The 19,152-nt window shown below is 44.7% G+C and overlaps 1 protein-coding gene across 3 annotated transcripts in view; it reads right to left on the bottom strand.

Annotated features, from left to right (window-relative positions):
* Positions 1–19,152, bottom strand: part of WDR70 (WD repeat domain 70) — a 372,583-nt gene that overhangs the window by 44,130 nt on the left and 309,301 nt on the right. For all 3 annotated transcript variants that reach the window (XM_073681819.1, XM_073681803.1, XM_073681812.1), the window contains exons 14-15: positions 12,777–12,877; positions 9,287–9,366 (exon numbers count right to left, since the gene is read on the bottom strand). In XM_073681819.1, the coding sequence (XP_073537920.1) occupies positions 9,287–9,366; positions 12,777–12,877 (181 nt within the window). The remainder of the gene's footprint in view (positions 1–9,286; positions 9,367–12,776; positions 12,878–19,152) is intronic.

The following is a 19,152-nucleotide window of genomic DNA, read 5'->3' as shown; positions in this document are numbered from 1 at the left end:
TCTCCATACATCTCAGTCCTAATCTCCTGATACCTCCCCATACATAATCTCCAGTATATAACCTGTCCTCCCCATACATCTCTGCCCCAATCTCCTGATACCTCCCCATACATAATCTCCAGTATATAACCTGTCCTCTCCATACATCTCTGCCCTAATCACCTGATACCTCCCCATACATAATCTCCAGTATATAACCTACCCTCTCCATACATCTCAGTCCTAATCTCCTGATATCTCCCCATACATAATCTCCAGTATATAACCTGTCCCCTCCATACATCTCAGTCCTAATATCCTGATACCTCCTCACACATAATCTCCAGTATATAACCTGTCCTCTCCATACATCTCAGTCCTAATCTCCTGATACCTCCCCATACATAATCTCCAGTATATAACCTGTCCTCTCCATACATCTCAAATTTTTTTGTTATCAATTCTTGATAACAAAAAGCTTGATAGATGAAAGCTATGACTGGGCAGTTAACTTACAGGGTTACAGTCTGTTTAGAAGGGATCGAAGAAGTCGGAAAGGGGGTGGAGTCTGTCTATATGTAAAGACGTGTCTAAAGCCTACAATACGGGAGGATGTATGGGAGGGAAATGAGGAGGTCGAGTCCTTATGGGTGGAGATACACGGGGCAAAAAACAATAATAAAATTATCATAGGAGTCTGTTATAAACCACCAAATATAGCAGAAGCCACGGAAAGTCTATTAATGAGACAAATAGACGAAGTAGCAAAAAATAACGAGGTGATTATTATGGGGGACTTCAACTACCCCGATATAGACTGGGAAACCGAAAGCTGTAGATCTCAGAAAGGAAACAGGTTTCTGTCAATTATCAAAGACAATTATTTGTCACAACTTGTGCAGGAACCAACTAGAGGGACGGCCCTTTTAGACTTAATATTAACTAACAGGCCAGACAGAATAACTGAGGTACAGGTCGGGGGGCACCTGGGAAATAGTGACCACAACATTATACAATTCCACATGTGCTTCAGTAGGTGCCCAGCAAGGGAGTCACAAAAACACTGAACTTCAGGAGGGCAAAGTTTGATCAGCTAAGAGATGCCCTTCACCTTATAGACTGGGATAGTATCTTCAGTAATAGGAGCACGGATAGAAAATGGGAAATTTTCAAAACAGTCCTACATAGTCACTGTAGAAGGTACATACCTTATGGGAATAAAAGGGCTAGGAATAGGAGGAAGCCAATGTGGCTAAATAAGGAAGTCAAGAGGGCAATGAAAAACAAAAAAAGGGCTTTCGGTAAACTTAAACAAGAAGGCAGCGAGGAAGCGCTAATATCTTATAGGGAAAAAAACAAAATCTGTAAGAAACAAATAAGAATAGCAAAAGAGGAGACAGAGAGACTAATTGCCAAGGAAAGTAAAACGAATCCCAAACTGTTCTTTAACAATATAAACAGTAAAAGGATTAAAACTGATGGAGTTGGCCCATTGAAAAATAACCTGGGTAAAATCATAGAGGGCGATGAGGGTAAAGCAAACCTACTCAATAGCTTCTTCTCCACTGTTTTCACAAAAGAAAACAATTTATCGGAGGAAATGCAGAGTGATAAAGTAAACCCTCAGCTAAATATCACCCACCTAACCCAGGAGGAAGTTCAGAAACGCCTAAATAATATCAAAATAGTCAAGTCACCAGGCCCAGATGGCATACACCCCCGGGTACTAAAAGAATTAAATAATGTGATAGACAGACCGCTGTATCTTATATTCAAGCACTCTTTATGGACAGGGACTGTCCCACTAGACTGGCGCCAAGCAAATGTGGTACCAATATTCAAAAAGGGGTCTAAAAGTGACCCTGGGAACTATAGACCAGTCAGCTTAACGTCTGTTGTGGGTAAATTGTTTGAAGGATTTCTTAGAGATGCTATTGTAGAATATCTTAATGATAATAACTGTCTAACTCCATATCAACATGGATTCATGAGGGATCGCTCCTGCCAAACAAACCTGATCGCCTTCTACGAGGAGGTGAGCTCACAGCTGGACCGGGGAGAGTCACTGGATGTTGTAGACCTTGACTTCTCCAAAGCGTTTGATACCGTGCCACACAAAAGGTTGGTATATAAAATGAGAATGCTTGGTCTGGGGGATAATGTGTGCAAGTGGGTAAATAGCTGGCTGAGTGATAGAAAGCAGAGGGTGGTTATCAATGGAGTAAGCTCAGGGGGTGTCAGCGTTACTAGCGGGGGGCCTCAAGGGTCTGTCTTGGGCCCTATATTATTTAATATATTTATTAATGATCTAGTGGAAGGGTTGCATAGTAAAATAGCAATATTTGCAGATGATACTAAACTTTGTAAAGTAGTTAATACAGATGAGGATAGGGCACAGCTACAGGAGGATTTAGATAAATTGGGGAGTTGGGCCAAAAAATGGCAAATGGGGTTCAATGCCGATAAATGTAAGGTCATGCACATGGGAAAGAAAAACAGCAGTCACCCATACATATTAAATGGGAAACCGTTGGGGAAATCTGACATGGAGAAGGACCTGGGCGTCTTGGTTAACAGCAAATTAAATTGGAGTGCCCAGTGTCAGGCAGCAGCTGCTAAGGCAAATAGAGTCATGGCATGCATCAGAAGAGGAATAGGGGCATATGATGAGAACATTGTTCTTCCTCTGTATAAAGCGCTGGTAAGGCCGCACTTAGAATATTGTGCACAGTTCTGGGCTCCGGTGCTCAGGAAAGACATATTGGAGCTAGAGAGGGTACAAAGGAGGGCGACTAAGGTAATAAAGGGAATGGAGGGACTAGAATACCCAGAGAGGTTGTCAAAATTAGGCCTATTTACGTTGGAAAAGAGAAGGCTTAGGGGAGACCTCATAAACATGTATAAATACATCAGGGGGCAGTACAGAGATCTCTCCCATGACCTGTTTATACCAAGGATGGTGACAAAGACGAGGGGGCACACTATGCGTCTGGAGGAAAGGAGGTTCCTGCACCAGCATAGAAGGGGATTCTTTACGGTCAGAGCCGTGAGACTCTGGAACTCTCTGGGAGAGGAAGTGGTGATGTCCAACTCACTTAATGAGTTCAAGAGAGGCCTGGACGCCTTTCTTGAGAACAATAAAATTACATCTTATGCTTAGTGATAGTTAATTAATCCAGGGATTTAATCTGACTGCCAGATTGGAGTCGGAAGTGAATTTTTCCTCAATGATGTAAATTGGCCTATACCGCATGTTTTTTTTTTGCCTTCCCCTGGATCAACGCTGCGGAATAGCTGCAGTGCACAAGAAATAGGCTGAACTGGATGGACGCTTGTCTTTTTTCGGCCTTATAAACTATGTAACTATGTAATTTTTGTTAATTCACAATTTTTTAACGTTCAACAGATCTGTCTACCTGCAGCTCCAGGGTACAGCGATGGGGCCTGTGTGTGCCCCATCGTACGCCAACCTGTTCCTGGGGCTTTGGGAGAGAGCTCTGTTCTCATCAGATCGGAACCCGTCGATGGTTTGGGTAAATTTTTGGACCTGCTACATCGACAATGTGTTCCTGATCTGGCGAGGCATACCAACCGAACCTCATACGTTTTTTTCAAGACATAAATACCAATGATTTGAATATAAACCTTTCTTACAAATTTAACTTAACAAATTGATTTTTTAGATGTTCTCGTCAAAAGAGACAAAAGGTGTTTTCTTCAATCCGATGTCTACTGCAAGGATACAGCAGTCAAATCCGTGCTACATGCATCATCATTACATCTGTTTCATGTAATAAACTCAGTCCCTACTGGTCAATTTCTCAGATTTAAATGAATATGCTCCACAGAGGCGGACTTTGAGGCTTGTGCTGAGGAAACAAAACTTGTATTTCGGAATTGAGGCTACAGAAAAAGGAGTATCAAAAAATTCTACAACAGGGCCAGAAACACTGATCGACAACAGCTACTATACTCCTCCAATAAATCCAAACTAACCAGGAAAGAATGGTAACGCAATACCACTCACAATGGAAAATGATGCAGGAGATAATGAAAAAACACTGGCCCATTTTGCTTGCAAACTCAACTCTAAGATAATACCTCCCCTCTGGACCCTCTATCACAGCAAGACGTTCTCAGAACTTATGGGACCACTTAGTTAGGCGTTATTATCCACCTAAAAATCCTCCACACATAATCTCCTATTCATAACCTGTACTCTCAAATTACCATGTAACAGACATAACATAAGAATAATATCACGGGTGTGTCAGGTTTGACAGACAGTCATTCTGGATCCGGCTGTAGAAGGTCCCTGTGCTTGGCCTTGCAGACACTTTCTTGATCCTATCATCATCCCTTCCTCTCTAGGACCCAGCGGATATCTTTACTTTCTGCTGCTAATTAACACACCCTTGCTGGACCTTTAAATAACACCCAGTTTCTGCAGAGAATCGCTGGTGATAGAAGTATATTTCTCTGTTCAGACCTGGAGTTCTAGCAGTCGGCTAGTTTCTTCTTGGAGTTCCTTTGTGGATTGTAGTCGTGATCTCTCTGGTGTCTTCTCAAGCTAAGTTTATTCCCTTGTCTGTTTACCTGGTTTGTCTTTAGTTGTAGTGGGGCAAAATAGTGCTCGTCCCTCCCCACTACCTACCTAAGGCCTAGCTCTAGGGTCAGCCAAGGATTAGGTATCCTGCTCGGTGATAGGTTCAGAATCTATTTAGGGACGATAGGGGAGTCAGGGTGTCGTTAGATCTGCCTAGGGGTCTCCACTCTCCCTTTCCCTAGTCGTTTGTCTTCCCCCCTTTTCCCATCGTTGTACGATGGGTCCTTCACATACCTAGCATGAAAGGTAAAGCTAACTATTTAGTTATTACAAAAAAGGTCTAAAAGTTTATGATCTGAAGAAAAATAAAAACATTTGTAATGTTCCAAAAATAATCAAAACGAAACCAATTCTTCTATCCAGATATCGTGTCATGTGCTTGAATCACATTTGTAACACTCTGTGTACAGTTTGTATTATTAATTTAATACAATGCAATTTTTTTCAGCCTTGTAATCTTTTATTTCTCCTACATATAGTTTTTATTGCCTTTTACCGTAATTCTATTTTTTTTATTACATCAATTGGAAGGAAAAAAAAAACTACATTTTGGAAGACGCCTGAGCAGTTACTAAACAAAACGAAAGGATTTAACAAGGGCTGATGGTGAAAAATAGCCGTGCACAGACCGTGGAAAAAAGTTTTATTCCAAATTATGCTTCTCACGATACGTTGAGATTATTGGCATAACTGTCATCTTCTAGAAAAAAAAAAAAATACTTTCACCATTGGATCATAGTACCTGGTACGATCAGCCTCAGCTCCCCCAATCAGTGACCGCCACTGTGTCACATAACATACACCCCCAGATTAAGGATAACAATACCACCAGGGCTTGGGGGTAATAAACTGGGGGCTCCCAAAAGACAGCCACTAAAAAAAACAGTGCTATGAAATGGCACAGTTTGGCAGTATTATGAGATCTGAATATGGTGGAATTATCTGGTCACTAGACTATTACTATATGGTCGCCTCAAGCCACCACTCATGCTGATGAAGAAATGTCAATCAGATGGATTATGGCGTGGGACACTAGATTATTTCATCTTCGGACAAGTGAGGGATAGTGTTCTTTTTATTTTTGGTTTGTTTACAGGGGACAATGGCTTCAGGGAATTAGGTGTAAAGGCAAGTATAATGTGTGTTTTATTTAATTCTTATTTTTACACATGTAGGAGGCAGCGGGGACCGAATACTACTCTCAACATTGTCCCTTGCTCGCGCTGATCGCAGCGCAAGGAGGGGACAATGATGAGAGATTCCTTCAGCACCCGGCATTTGGGAACAGCGCTAACTGAACAGCTGATTCCCAGGCGCCGGTACATGTGACACTGAAGAGCCACACGGGTGGCACACGGTTACCACACACGTACACATGGACCCGGATATCTCCGTTACTGTTTTTTCCAGTACCGGAAATATCAGGACATGTGAAAGAGCACTAAAGAAAACTCATGTGCTAGAATCAATCCCTAAAAAAAAAATTCTGAAGGGTTGTGATCAGTTTTGCAAAGCATTGGACTGGTTCAAAGAAAAAAAAATTGCTGTAGATCATCTAGAATAGACATCAGCTTGTGGTGCCCGGGCAGCCCGGGAACATCAAATTAACCAGTTCAAGACTGGGCCATTTACCCCACATTTCTGACCAGGCACATTTTTAGATTTTTTCGTACAAGCATTTTTTAGAGCTCTACATTTTTTTTTTGCACATTTAGAAGTTAAAACAAAATTTGGTTCTTTTCATAGTATACAGGGTCTAATTTATATGGTATTTTCATTCTTTTTTTTGCGGATAACCTCCAGTTCATAGCATACTATTTTTCATTCTTTTTTTTTTCTTTTTTTTAAGACCACAAAAATATATTTAAAAATGTAGCTGTCCTGTCTGTAACAATTATTTTTATACATTGAATATTTTATTTTAATTTTTTTAAGGAGGCAGGACTAGTAACACTGATTTGAACGGACAGCGGCTTTTATATTTATTTATTCATTCATTTATTTTTCAAATGGTGCCCTCAAGTGGGGTTATAAAAGACTTTAGGGGGGAGGTAGGGGAATTTCCATATATATATTTTTTTTTACGGTATATCCGATTTCCCCTGTAACTGAGGTTGGCATATTAGCCCTAGTTCCAGTGCAACCCACAAAACCAGACACCCGCTCCTGTGGGGTGCAGTGATATAGAGCTGGACAGTCCGTCCGATCGAATAGTATGGGTGTCACCAATAAACTGCATCTGTGTAACTGACGCCCTATAGAAGCCTTATCAGTGTGCAGTATTTTGCACCTGTACCACCTTTTATCATGGCGTCCTGCTTACTATTTTAGGAGGAAATGTTCTTTTAGAATTTAGAAGGATTTTCTGAAAATGGGTTTAATAAACTGACTATCCCCAATTTCTGAGGACATCGAGATTAGTCATCAATGATCCTCATCTATTATCTGGAGGTCCAGACAAGTCCATATATTCCGGGGTCCTCCCATAGATTACATAGTGAAATGTGTAATACTTTATTACTCCTGTGGTGGCGCTGCAGAAAAACTAAACAAGTGTTGCAGCATTTGTTCATTGATCACAACTGATCGCTGGAGGTCTCGGGATAGGAACATCATGCAATCAGCTTATTGTTTTAGTGCAGAGATATTCAAGAATCAACCCTTGGAAGATAACTTTTCCAGAGCAGAGATAACGTTATAAAACTTTCCCGCAATAAAACAAGACATTTTATGGGGCTTGGAATAGGCGAGTTCCTGACATTTCCTAGAAGGGTCCGGGTGGTCTCTGCTATCGTCTCAGCATGTGTTACAATTGTACACGACTTCTGCCAATTTTCATTTATCGTATCCTGCCAAGACGCTGAGCGCGGGCGCTTACCTGCCATATTAAATTGCAATAAAAATGGTAGTCAGGCGGATGGGGCGGCTCAGCTTGCTCGCTGCTAACCTTGTTGTCGGAGATCAAGCTGGGTAAGAGAAATGTAGGAAATGCGGTAATTCCCCGCTGTGCCCTCCATGGACGGACTACGCGGCTCAGCATTACCGATGAGAGCTTAGTATCGTGCAGCAGAAGGTCCCAGTGTTTCAGCATTATTACATTTCCATTTATTGGGTTTAGTGCTGAGAGCAGCTCCACGCCTCGCACGAGTCCAGAGCAGGTCTGGGGACGGCAAACACTTCTGGATTCTGTTTAGCTTAATGGCTCCTTGACTTAGAGGATCCACGGCCACATGGATCTACTTACCATGGAATAGCAGGAACGAAAACATTTCATGGAGAAAAAGGGCAGACGCGGCTCAGTTTACTGCAGTGAGGGGCAAGCAAAGGTGTCTGCTTATTGCAAGGTTGTCCGGATGGGCCATGGTTGAGTCACAGCAAAGAAGGTGCAATTCTAAAGTGAAAATAAAGGGCTTCTCGTATCTCATGAGATGAGATAGTAAGGCGAGAGCAAAGATGCCCCTACACTTTAGAGACTGGTCAGCCTCTCTTTCTTAACCTGCCATACACACGCACACTTCAGACTCTTCTGTTCCCCTCCTGCTCCAGACTCCTTCATCCCCATACTTTTCAAAGTCCGCCATTCCCCTACTCCCACATCTCCATACTCCTCCGTCTCCACACCCCTCTGTCCCCATACTCCTCCGTCCTCCTCTACACTCCTCAGCCCCCGTCCTCTCCCAGACTCCTCCGCCCCGTCCACCTCCAGCAGACTCCTTCGTTCCCCTCCTCTCCCACAGACTCCTCCGCCCCGTCCACCTCCAGCAGACTCCTTCGTTCCCCTCCTCTCCCACAGACTCCTTCGTTCCCCTCCTCTCCCACAGACTCCTTCTTTCCCCTCCTCCCCCACAGACTCCTTCGTTCCCCTCCTCCCCCGCAGACTCCTTCGTTCCCCTCCTCCCCCGCAGACTCCTTCGTTCCCCTCCTCCCCCGCAGACTGCTTCGTTCCCCTCCTCCCCCGCAGACTCCTTCGTTCCCCTTCTCCCCCACAGACTCCTACGTTCCCCTTCTCCCCCACAGACTCCTACGTTCCCCTCCTCCCCCACAGACTCCTTCGTTCCCCTCCTCCCCCACAGACTCCTTCGTTCCCCTCCCCCCACAGACTCCTCTGTCCTCCCCTCCCACAGACTCCTCTGTCCTCCCCTCCCACAGACTCCTCTGTCCTCCCCTCCCACAGACTCCTCTGTCCTCCACCATAGGCATCTGGTAGAAGCCTATCTCCATCTGCCTATTGAAGCATGCACGCTGAACCGATCCAAGCTTGTACATTTATGGAGGCGTCGGACGAGACAACTATGTACAGAAGGGAGTGTGAGGCTGATGGTTGTCTCATTTATGACCTGCTTAAAGCAAATCACTTACTTTTTTCATATCATTTTTAGGCCCAAATTCATCATATACCTGAATTGCTGTGGCAAACCTGATTTTGTAATACAGAGCTCCATATAACGCTGCATAGCCATAGCGTTACTTAATAAAATTCTGTCCGCCTGCAGCCACCACTAGGGTATACACGGATTTCAATGATAATACAGCAAGCACTATAGGTCATAAACATAAATCTCCTTAGACAGTCTACCATCTATCTAACATACAGCTCTATTCTCATACCCACGATTGTGAGACGATACCCTTAAGCAGCCAACATACTTTGCCTCCGTTATAGGTTACAACTGACTTTTACACCACAGATTATATACTTACGAGTGATAATATAATCCTGTGTAAGGGTCTCGGCATGCCGTGCTTTCCTTTTTGTCTTCACCACACATAACTTTGCTCCTCTAGATGGGAAAAAAAAAAAAAGAGCGAAAAGTTAATTTATGTCCAGAACGCCTATATTCATTAAAGGGTATAAATATATGGACACTCCAGAAGTTTTAGGAGATAGCTGGAAATCAAGATATGTTAAATTTCTTATTCTCACAGGCCGTGACCTGAATCCCAGAAGCTTTTAAGTTGTGGTGCACAGGATCGTTTCTTTATAGCACAGTTTTGGCCGAGTAACTCAATTTTCTGGTTGAACATGCAGTAACTGGAGAGACAATATGAGTAATATCATTGCTCTGAACAACCGTTTATCATGGGATAAGAATATGTTCTGCAAACGTTACCGTTCTACAGCTTTATGTCAGTGATACATAGTAATTACCGTGGGATAAGAGGCCTTTTTTTTTTTACTGCCCCATAAAAAAAGCCCAAAAACAGCAAATAAAACAAGGCAGAAGCGAAAGAACAGACACTTGCTAAACGGTTGCAAATATTCACTAAATTATTACACACGTAGATGATTGCTATACAACAGCTTTACTGCCTGACGGAGTTCTCCACCGATGCACGTGATCCGGATTAAGCTACTAATGCGCAGAGTAAAAGTCCTAATCCGAGAAGAAAAGCCGTCATAAAACAGATCATGCTGGCTCTTTAACACTGCCCTCGCTCTTTTTTTTGTCTGCATGAAAAAAAAAAAGTTATGACCTCGGGCCACAACTGTTATGAATTAGAAGGGTAACGTTTCTCCTTGTGCAGAGTGACAAGCCAGGCCTGGCATGTCAGAGTGAAGAGACTTATAGGCCATATGCATGCTCCTCTGGGAAATTAAATATGCAAATTGTCTCTTCAGAGAGGACAAGAACTCTAGCACCATCTATTGGAAGCAGAGATCCTAAAAGTCAATATTAATCCATTACCAAGCCTTGCAATATGACTTCAGATAAAAGCTAAACCAGAATCTCAATTTGCAGACACGATGTTTCGGGGTGTTGCCCTTCATCAGCGCAAAGCATGAGAACGGATTTGACTAGGTGAGAGGCTCTGGACTGCGGTGTAAGGGGTAAGGTTTCTCCTTGCGGAGAGTGAGAAGTCAGGCCTCACAGGTCAGGGTGAGGAGACTTATAAGCCATGCATGCTCCTCTGAGAAATTAAATATGCAAATTGTCTCTTCCAAGAGGAAGAGGACTTGAACTCTAGCGCCATCTATTGGAAGCAGTGATCCTAAAAGTCAATATCAACTCTTTAATGAGCCTTAGGATAAAAGCCAAACCAGAATCTCAATTTGCAGACACGGTGTTTTGGAGTGTTGCCCCTTATCAGTGCAAAGTATGAGATTGGTTTGTCACTCTCCTCGAGGAGAAATGTTATCTCTTAGACCCCAGTCTTAGCCTCTCACCCAGCCAAATCAGATCTGTTATTTTGCACTGATGAGGGGCAACACCCCGAAATACCGAGTCTGCAAAAGGAGATTCTGGTTTGGCTATTATCCTAAGTCATATTGCAAGGGTTGTTAAAGAAGGGTCAATATTGACTTTCAGGATCGCTGCTTCCAATAGGTGGCGCTAGAGTTATGGATTAGATAAAGAAATCCAATATCCCTGGACACCTGGCCGCATCTCCTGGGTGTAGATAAATTAATTAGTGAATGACAGACAGCTTCTTTGACTGTGAACATCCTCGTTAGCAAAAAAGGTGCAAATAAATGCAAGGGAAGATAACTGCCCCTAAAGTAGATGGTACATCGCCCATTCTGACCTCACACGGCACAAATGGAAATACAAGATTTTCCATGCCATGCCTTTCCCTAGATAGACCTGTGTTCACGTGCAAATGCAATGTTTTTTTTTGGAGGTGGCAAATCACAGAAATCCAATATCACCCCGAATCACGGCTATAACATAGTAAAGTTTGGTGGGGCTAGGATGGTGAAAGTATGCTTGGAAACATGGCGGTCATATTATTCCACTAAGAGGTGACAAAGTGGAATTAGGCCTTTAGCTGTGATTGTCCATGAATATCATTAGCCATCCTACTCTTACCTCACCTAACGGACAAGTGAGGGGTCTGTATAAAACCATATATAATACCTCATCAAGAGAGATTCACTGTCAGACCTAAAGAGAAGCAACATGTATTGCAGATCTGTCCCCGTGTGGGGTCCATTATACTGTGTGGAGGGTTGTGTGGGGGTCATCACATTGAGTGGAGGGCTAGTGGGGGCCAATATAATGTGTGGGGTCCATTATACAGTGTGAAGGGTTTTATGGGGTCCATTATACTGTATGGAGGGCCATTATACTTTATGGAGAATCATTATACTGTAAGGAGGGCTGTGTGGGGTCCATTATACTGTGTGGAGAGTTATTGGGGCCATTATTATGTTTGTGGGTCATTATACAGTGTGGTGGATTGTGTGGGGTCTATTATAAAATGTGGAGGGTTATTTGGGGTCCATCATACTGTGTGTAGGGCCAATGTGCTGTACGGAGGGCCATTATACTTTATGGAAAGTCATTATACTGTAAGGAGGGCTGTGTGGGGTCCATTATACTGTGTGGAGAGCTATTGGGGCCATTATTTATGTGTGTGGGCCACTATACAGTATGGTGGCTTGTGTAGGGTCCATTATACAATGTGGAGGGTTATATGGGGTCCATCAAATTGTGTGGAGGGCTACTATACTTTATTGAGAATGAATCATACTGTAAGGAGGGCTGTGTGGGGTCCATTATATTGTGTGGAGGGCTAGTGGGGCCATTATTGTGTGTGGGTCATTATACAGTGTGGTGGCTTGTGTGGGGTCCATTATACAATGTGTAGGGTTATATGGGGTCCATCATACTGTGTGGAGGGCCAATGTGCTGTACGGAGGGCCATTATACTTTATATAGTGTCATTATACTGTAAGGAGGGCTGTATGGGGGCCATCATACTGTATTGGGGCCACTGTGAGGGAATCATACTGCGGGGGATGAATACTGTAGGGTTATCATATCATAGCGTGTGGAGGAATTCACTGTGAGAGTAGATTACGGTGTTTGGGGGAACACTTGTAGGCATCATACTTTATGGGGGCCATGAAAGGGGTATATTAGTGTGTGGGACTAAGGGGCGTCAATAGTAGAAGAATTACTTTGTAAGGGCTGCAAAGTTGTGAGATATGCTCTTCTGTGACCCTGCTGAATATTAATTATTTATTTGGGGGGGGGGGGGGGCAGATGGGCCTAATTTGGAATTCTGCTATGGGGCCCCACGATTTCTATGTATACCCCTGGTAGTCATTTATAGATGTCACTAAAGACGGCTATTTTTAATTTTTTCCCAAGAAGATTTGCAATAAAATCTCCCTAACTGAAGGTGAATACAAGTTTTCCATGTGATTGTATACATCAAAATAGTTCAGAAATTAGATATTTCCTACCTCTGGCTTTGGAATGGGTCATAATAAACTTTGGCCAATCCGTTACCAGTTCCCACCATGATCTGGTTCAGCTTGGGATGCCACAAACATCGGACGACGCTCTGTAACGAAACAAAACTGCAATTCAATACAAATGTCACATTGCAATAAAGCGGGGAGATGAGTAGTATCCAGCACAATAAGATGTCGTTACAGGACGCTTCTGTACAGTATGGATCAACATCGCCAAACCTGAAAAATCACTAGTACAATTTAAAGGGGTCCTCCAATAACATCCCTGTTTTATTTTTAAGATTTGTCAATCAATTGGGTTTTAAAAAACAAACAAATTTTGTGGAATCCAAGAAATTGAAAACTCAACTATTACAGAAAATAAGGGAACCCCCAAGTCCTATTCTTGGGTGGAGAAAGCAGTAAAACTGCAGTTTTCGGGTCTAAGAGGTAATATCTCTCCTTGTGGAGAGTGACATGCCTGACACGCCAGTGTAAGGAGACTTACAGGCCATGCAATGCTTCTCTGGGAAATTAAATATCCGAGAGGGAGAGGACTTGAACTCTAGTGACACCTACTGGAAGTAGCAATCCTAAAAGTCAATATCGACCTTGTCATATGACTTATGATTAAAAGCCAAACCAGAATCTCTACTTGCAGACAGGTGTTTCGGGATGTTGCTCTTCCTCAGGTCAAAACGAGAGATATGATTTGGCTGCATGAGAGGCAAAAGGATCGATATTGACACTTAGGATTGCACCAGAGTTCAAGTCTTCTTCCTGTCTGAAGAGGCAATTTGCACATTTCATTTCCCAGAGGAGCATTACATGGCTTAGAAGTCTCCTTTCACAGGAATGTCACTCTCTGCAAGGAGAGGCTTTACCCCTTAAATCCCAGTCAGAGGCCTCTCTCCACAGCCAAATCCGATCTCTTGCTTTGCACTGAGGATAAGGCAATATCCCGAAACACGTGTTTGCAAATTGAGATTCTGGTTTCTTTTTTATCTTAAGTCATGTGGCAAGGCTCGTTAAAGTTCAAGTGCATATTTAAATAGTTTTGGAGACTTCACAGATAGTGCTGGAAAACTGTAAACTAAGTTTAACTATCAAGAAAAGTGTCCCATAGCTTTTTAAAATGCCACCTAATGCATTTTCATACTTTTGCCACATTTTCTGCAAAGTGCCACTGTCATCTCTATTTGACATTTTGCAAGCCCATGTCCCCCGTGTGGCTGCAGTTGATGCGCATGGACAGAGAAAGTGAAGTTTGTCATTTGTGCAGGTACAGAGGGGGTTAAGCTTTTCCTTGTTCAAATCCGTGTTCTTTGCAAAATTCTGCTCCCACCTTTGCATGGCATTTTCCAGTCCCTTTTTCCTTAGTGGCTTCAGCTGATGTGCAGGCGCATTGTCATCAGCGCATGCATAGAGCGAGTCAAGCTTATCTTTAAACACATCCATGTACTTTGCTAAGTCCTGCTGTCACTTCTGCGTGGCATTTTCCAGGGGCCCTTTTCTCAGTGCGGCTTGAGCCTTATGTGCATATGCGGAGGTAGAATGGCCTACATAATGCAGATAAGACATCAATGTCTCACTGCCTCAAAATTCATAATATACTTTCGAAACTCAGATGACTTAAAACAGTGATGGACAGTTGATGAAGTTGAAGGGCTGACTATTCCTCTGAATTGGAGTTGTTTCTGGTGTTGGCTGTTGTAGTGGAAGTTTAGCTGCCGATAGAAAGACGTACCCAGGCAGGACTTTATTCAACGACGTTGGGGAAAAAAAAAGCCAAAAATGTACTTTGATGCAACAGAGCAGAGTGTGCAGACACCACCTTGAAACAGCAGAGCAGAGTGTGCAGACATCACCTTGAATCAGCAGAGAAGAGTGTGCAGACAGCACCTTGAATCAGCAGAGAAGAGTGTGCAGACAGCACCTTGAATCAGCAGAGAAGAGAGTGCAGACAGCACCTTGAATCAGCAGAGAAGAGAGTGCAGACAGCACCTTGAATCAGCACAGAAAAGTGTGCAGACAGCACCTTAAATCAGCAGAGAAGAGAGTGCAGACAGCACCTTGAATCAGCAGAGAAGAGTGTGCAGACAGCACCTTGAATCAGCAGAGAAGAGTGTGCAGACAGCACCTTGAATCAGCAGAGAAGAGAGTGCAGACATCACCTTGAATCAGCAGAGAAGAGTGTGCAGACAGCACCTTGAATCAGCAGAGAAAAGTGTGCAGACAGCACCTTGAATCAGCAGAGAAAAGTGTGCAGACAGCACCTTGAATCAGCATAGAAGAGTGTGCAGACAGCACCTTGAATCAGCAGAGAAGAGAGTGCAGACAGCACCTTAAATCAGCAGAGAAGAGAGTGCAGACAGCACCTTGAATCAGCAGAGAAGAGTGTGCAGACAGCACCTTGAATCAGCAGAGTGTGCAGACAGCACCTTGAATCAGCAGAGAAGAGAGTGCAGACAGCACCTTGAATCAGCAGAGCAGAGTGTGCAGACAGCACCTTGAATCAGCAGAGAAGAGTGTGCAGACAGCACCTTGAATCAGCAGAGAAAAGTGTGCAGACAGCACCTTGAATCAGCAGAGAAAAGTGTGCAGACAGCACCTTGAATCAGCATAGAAGAGTGTGCAGACAGCACCTTGAATCAGCAGAGAAGAGAGTGCAGACAGCACCTTAAATCAGCAGAGAAGAGAGTGCAGACAGCACCTTGAATCAGCAGAGAAGAGTGTGCAGACAGCACCTTGAATCAGCAGAGAAGAGTGTGCAGACAGCACCTTGAATCAGCAGAGAAGAGAGTGCAGACAGCACCTTGAATCAGCAGAGAAGAGTGTGCAGACAGCACCTTGAATCAGCAGAGAAGAGTGTGCAGACAGCACCTTGAATCAGCAGAGAAGAGAGTGCAGACATCACCTTGAATCAGCAGAGAAGAGTGTGCAGACAGCACCTTGAATCAGCAGAGAAAAGTGTGCAGACAGCACCTTGAATCAGCAGAGAAAAGTGTGCAGACAGCACCTTGAATCAGCATAGAAGAGTGTGCAGACAGCACCTTGAATCAGCAGAGAAGAGAGTGCAGACAGCACCTTAAATCAGCAGAGAAGAGAGTGCAGACAGCACCTTAAATCAGCAGAGAAGAGTGTGCAGACAGCACCTTGAATCAGCAGAGAAGAGTGTGCAGACAGCACCTTGAATCAGCAGAGAAGAGAGTGCAGACAGCACCTTGAATCAGCAGAGAAGAGTGTGCAGACAGCACCTTGAATCAGCAGAGAAGAGTGTGCAGACAGCACCTTGAATCAGCAGAGAAGAGAGTGCAGACAGCACCTTGAATCAGCAGAGAAGAGAGTGCAGACAGCACCTTAAATCAGCAGAGAAGAGAGTGCAGACAACACCTTGAATCAGGAGAGAAGACTGTGCAGACAGCACCTTGAATTAGCAGAGAAGAGAGTGCAGACAGCACCTTGAATTAGCACAGAAGAGAGTGCAGACAGCACCTTGAATTAGCAGAGAAGAGTGTGCAGACAGTACCTTGAATTAGCACAGAAGAAAGTGCAGACAGCACCTTGAATCAGCGGAGAAAAGTTTGTAGACAGTACCTTGAAACAGCAGAGAAGAGTGTGCAGAGACAGATATTTTGATGTAGGAGAGTGGGGTGTGGACTTTGAATCAGCATGGATGAGTATGTGGAAAGGCATCTTGATGCAGAAGAGTGGAGTGTGCGGCCAGCACCTAGAGTCAGCAGAGATAAGTAGGCAGGTAGGTACCTTGTTCCTAGAGTGCAAATGGCAAACAGGAACTGCAGAAGTTGAGTTGGTCATGTGAAGGCACACATGGTAGCAGTGTTTACTAGCTACCTGAATACTCAGGTGGCACAAAGTCACCTGAGTGTAGCATCGGCGTCTCTGCCCCCTGCCAGGCAGAGACGCCGTCCCTCTCACCTCCCCGCTCCCCGCGCGGCGTCCTCCTGCGCTCCTCTTCCTGCTGCTGCCGGCGCGCGCAGCTTCCCGGGCACTGAGCTTAGGGCGCGCGCGCGCTCCCTCTCTCTTAAAGGGGCCGCGCGCGCCGTCCTAAGGAGTCCCCGGCCAATAGTCGGAGGACCTCCCATATATAAGGCACCTCCTCCAAAATGGAGGTGCCCGATCAAAAGTTGTTGCACAGTATATTACCTCTGCTTCAGCCCTCAGGTCCCGTTGCCAGCCTGACTACCGTTCCAGTCCGCCAGCCTGACTACTCTCCAGCCTGACAGTCTGCCTTCCGCTCTACCCACCAGTCTGTCTATGGGCAAGCCTGCCTGCTTACCAGGAGGCACCTGCCAGTTACCTGCATGTTACGTGCTAGCCTACCTGAAGGCACCTGCCGTCACTTGCCATGACCACCTGCCTGCTAACCAAGAGACTTCAGCCTGCTTGGCCGTCACTTGCCGTGACCACCTGTTAGCCTACCTGGAGGTTCCTGCCGTCACTTGCCGTGACCACCTGTCTGCTAACCTAGAGACTTCAGCCCGCTCTGCCGTCACGTACCGTGACCACCCGTCAGCTAACCCAGAGACTTCCGCCTGCTTGCTGTGCCCATCCGCTATACCGGTCAGTCCCAGTCTTCTGACCCGTGGGAGCCACCTGCTCTCTTACAAGGTCGTCCCCAGAGTAGCACCTGGTCCCTCTGCTCGGTCCCTCCCTGGTCACGGAGTCGTTAGTTGATACCTAGTTACGCCCCTCTGGATCCCTCCTTGCACCGCGGCACAGAGGTTCCAGCACCCGGACCCGTAACACTGAGCCAGCCTTAAAAGGCTGGATGGTGACATCAGAGGTGCAAGTAAGGATAGCATAGTAACCTAACATGGGCTAGCACATAGGGAGCCAGTCACACAGGAAACAAGAAGCAGAGCCCATACACTGCAATTGTGACAGGTAACAACTAGTTTGCTACAAATGTATCAGTCTTTTGATATATTTTACTTTTGTATCTTGATATATTATGAATTATATCAGTTTTGGGAAGGAGGAGAAGCATTTCGGGGTAACACATGGAAACTCAAAGTATTAGCTCCAAAAACCAGGGAAAACAAAGGCTCGGAACGAGATATGTAGATATAACTGGCACCTGATGCATCCTCAGAAGAGCCACAATAGAATTAATCTACAGAGTTTATGCGGCGTGGTACAGTACGTCCGGACATCACGCGTTGTGTACTGAGGACACGTAAGTGAATGTGGCCGGGGAGAGAAGTTCGTGTTCCTGCTGCTCACTGAGAAAGTCTAATTACTCAAAGATCACCTCTCTCTGGAGGGATATGATAGATGATGTACGTGGAAACAGCGTTATGGAGTATTTTATCATTTTCTCTTTTGCATTAGATGGAATTACCCTTTATAAGGAGCCTGAGATACCGGACACAGATGCTCAGCAAATGTCACGTGACTGTAGTCTGATATCCCTGGGTTGGGGCTCCTTCCCTATCCCTAAAGCTACGGGGCACGCTAGCTATCCCTGCGCCCCGGATTACTTCTAATGGTGAAGATGCCGGGGCCATGTGCCTTGCTGACCTCCTAAATCAGCCCTTATCTGTCCCCTCCCCCACCCAGGGAAGTGGGAGGGGAGGAGTTGCATATAAGAATGCACCAACTAGACTAACAAGGGATGAAGTACAGGGATAAATGAAAATACCAATCATACAAATATGCACTCACAAACAACAGAGTGGAACACTGGGAAGTAAAGGAAGGAACAACAAATTAGGAGAGGATGAGGATATACAAACAAACAGCAAGCAACAGTCTTAAGATCAACAATCCAAACGCCTCTTCAACAAACACCCCCAACTCCATACCGGACAGTATAAAACTAACCCTGACTTCCCTCATAGCCAGAGACGAGTATACAGAATATAGGAGAAGGGAGTGGCCAACACTGAACAGCTGGAAAGCTCCAGACTCTCTCAAATGAACAGTTTAACCTGCACTGCTAGAAGAAAGCTGCTCTGTTTAATATGAAGGAGAAGTGCTTCTAATCAGAGCAGGAGTACGTGAAATCAGATGCTGCGGTCTTCTGGCTCCTCTCTGTCGCGGTAAACCCGTGACAGTACCCCCCTTTCTAAGAGGGACCTCTGGAACCTCCGGACCGGGTCTATCAGGATGTGTTGTGTGAAAGGACAGGATCAACCTGACCGCATGGACATCAGATGCTGGTACCCACATTCTCTCTTCAGGATCGTAACCCTTTCAGTGCTCCAGATACTGAAGAGACCGACGAACCAAGCAAGAATCAATGATCTAAGCTATCTGTAATTCCAAATTTCCATCCACAATTACTGGAGATGGAAGCGGTGGTGATGGTTCAGAGGACGCAACGTATTTTTTGAGCAAAGACCGGTGAAACACATTATGA

This window comes from Phyllobates terribilis, unplaced genomic scaffold, assembly GCF_046119375.1.
Source record: "Phyllobates terribilis strain yellow unplaced genomic scaffold, ASM4611937v1 Scaffold_1__5_contigs__length_1240528914, whole genome shotgun sequence".
Classification (NCBI taxonomy): Eukaryota; Metazoa; Chordata; class Amphibia; order Anura; family Dendrobatidae; genus Phyllobates; species Phyllobates terribilis.
This window is presented reverse-complemented; position numbering and strand designations above follow the sequence as displayed.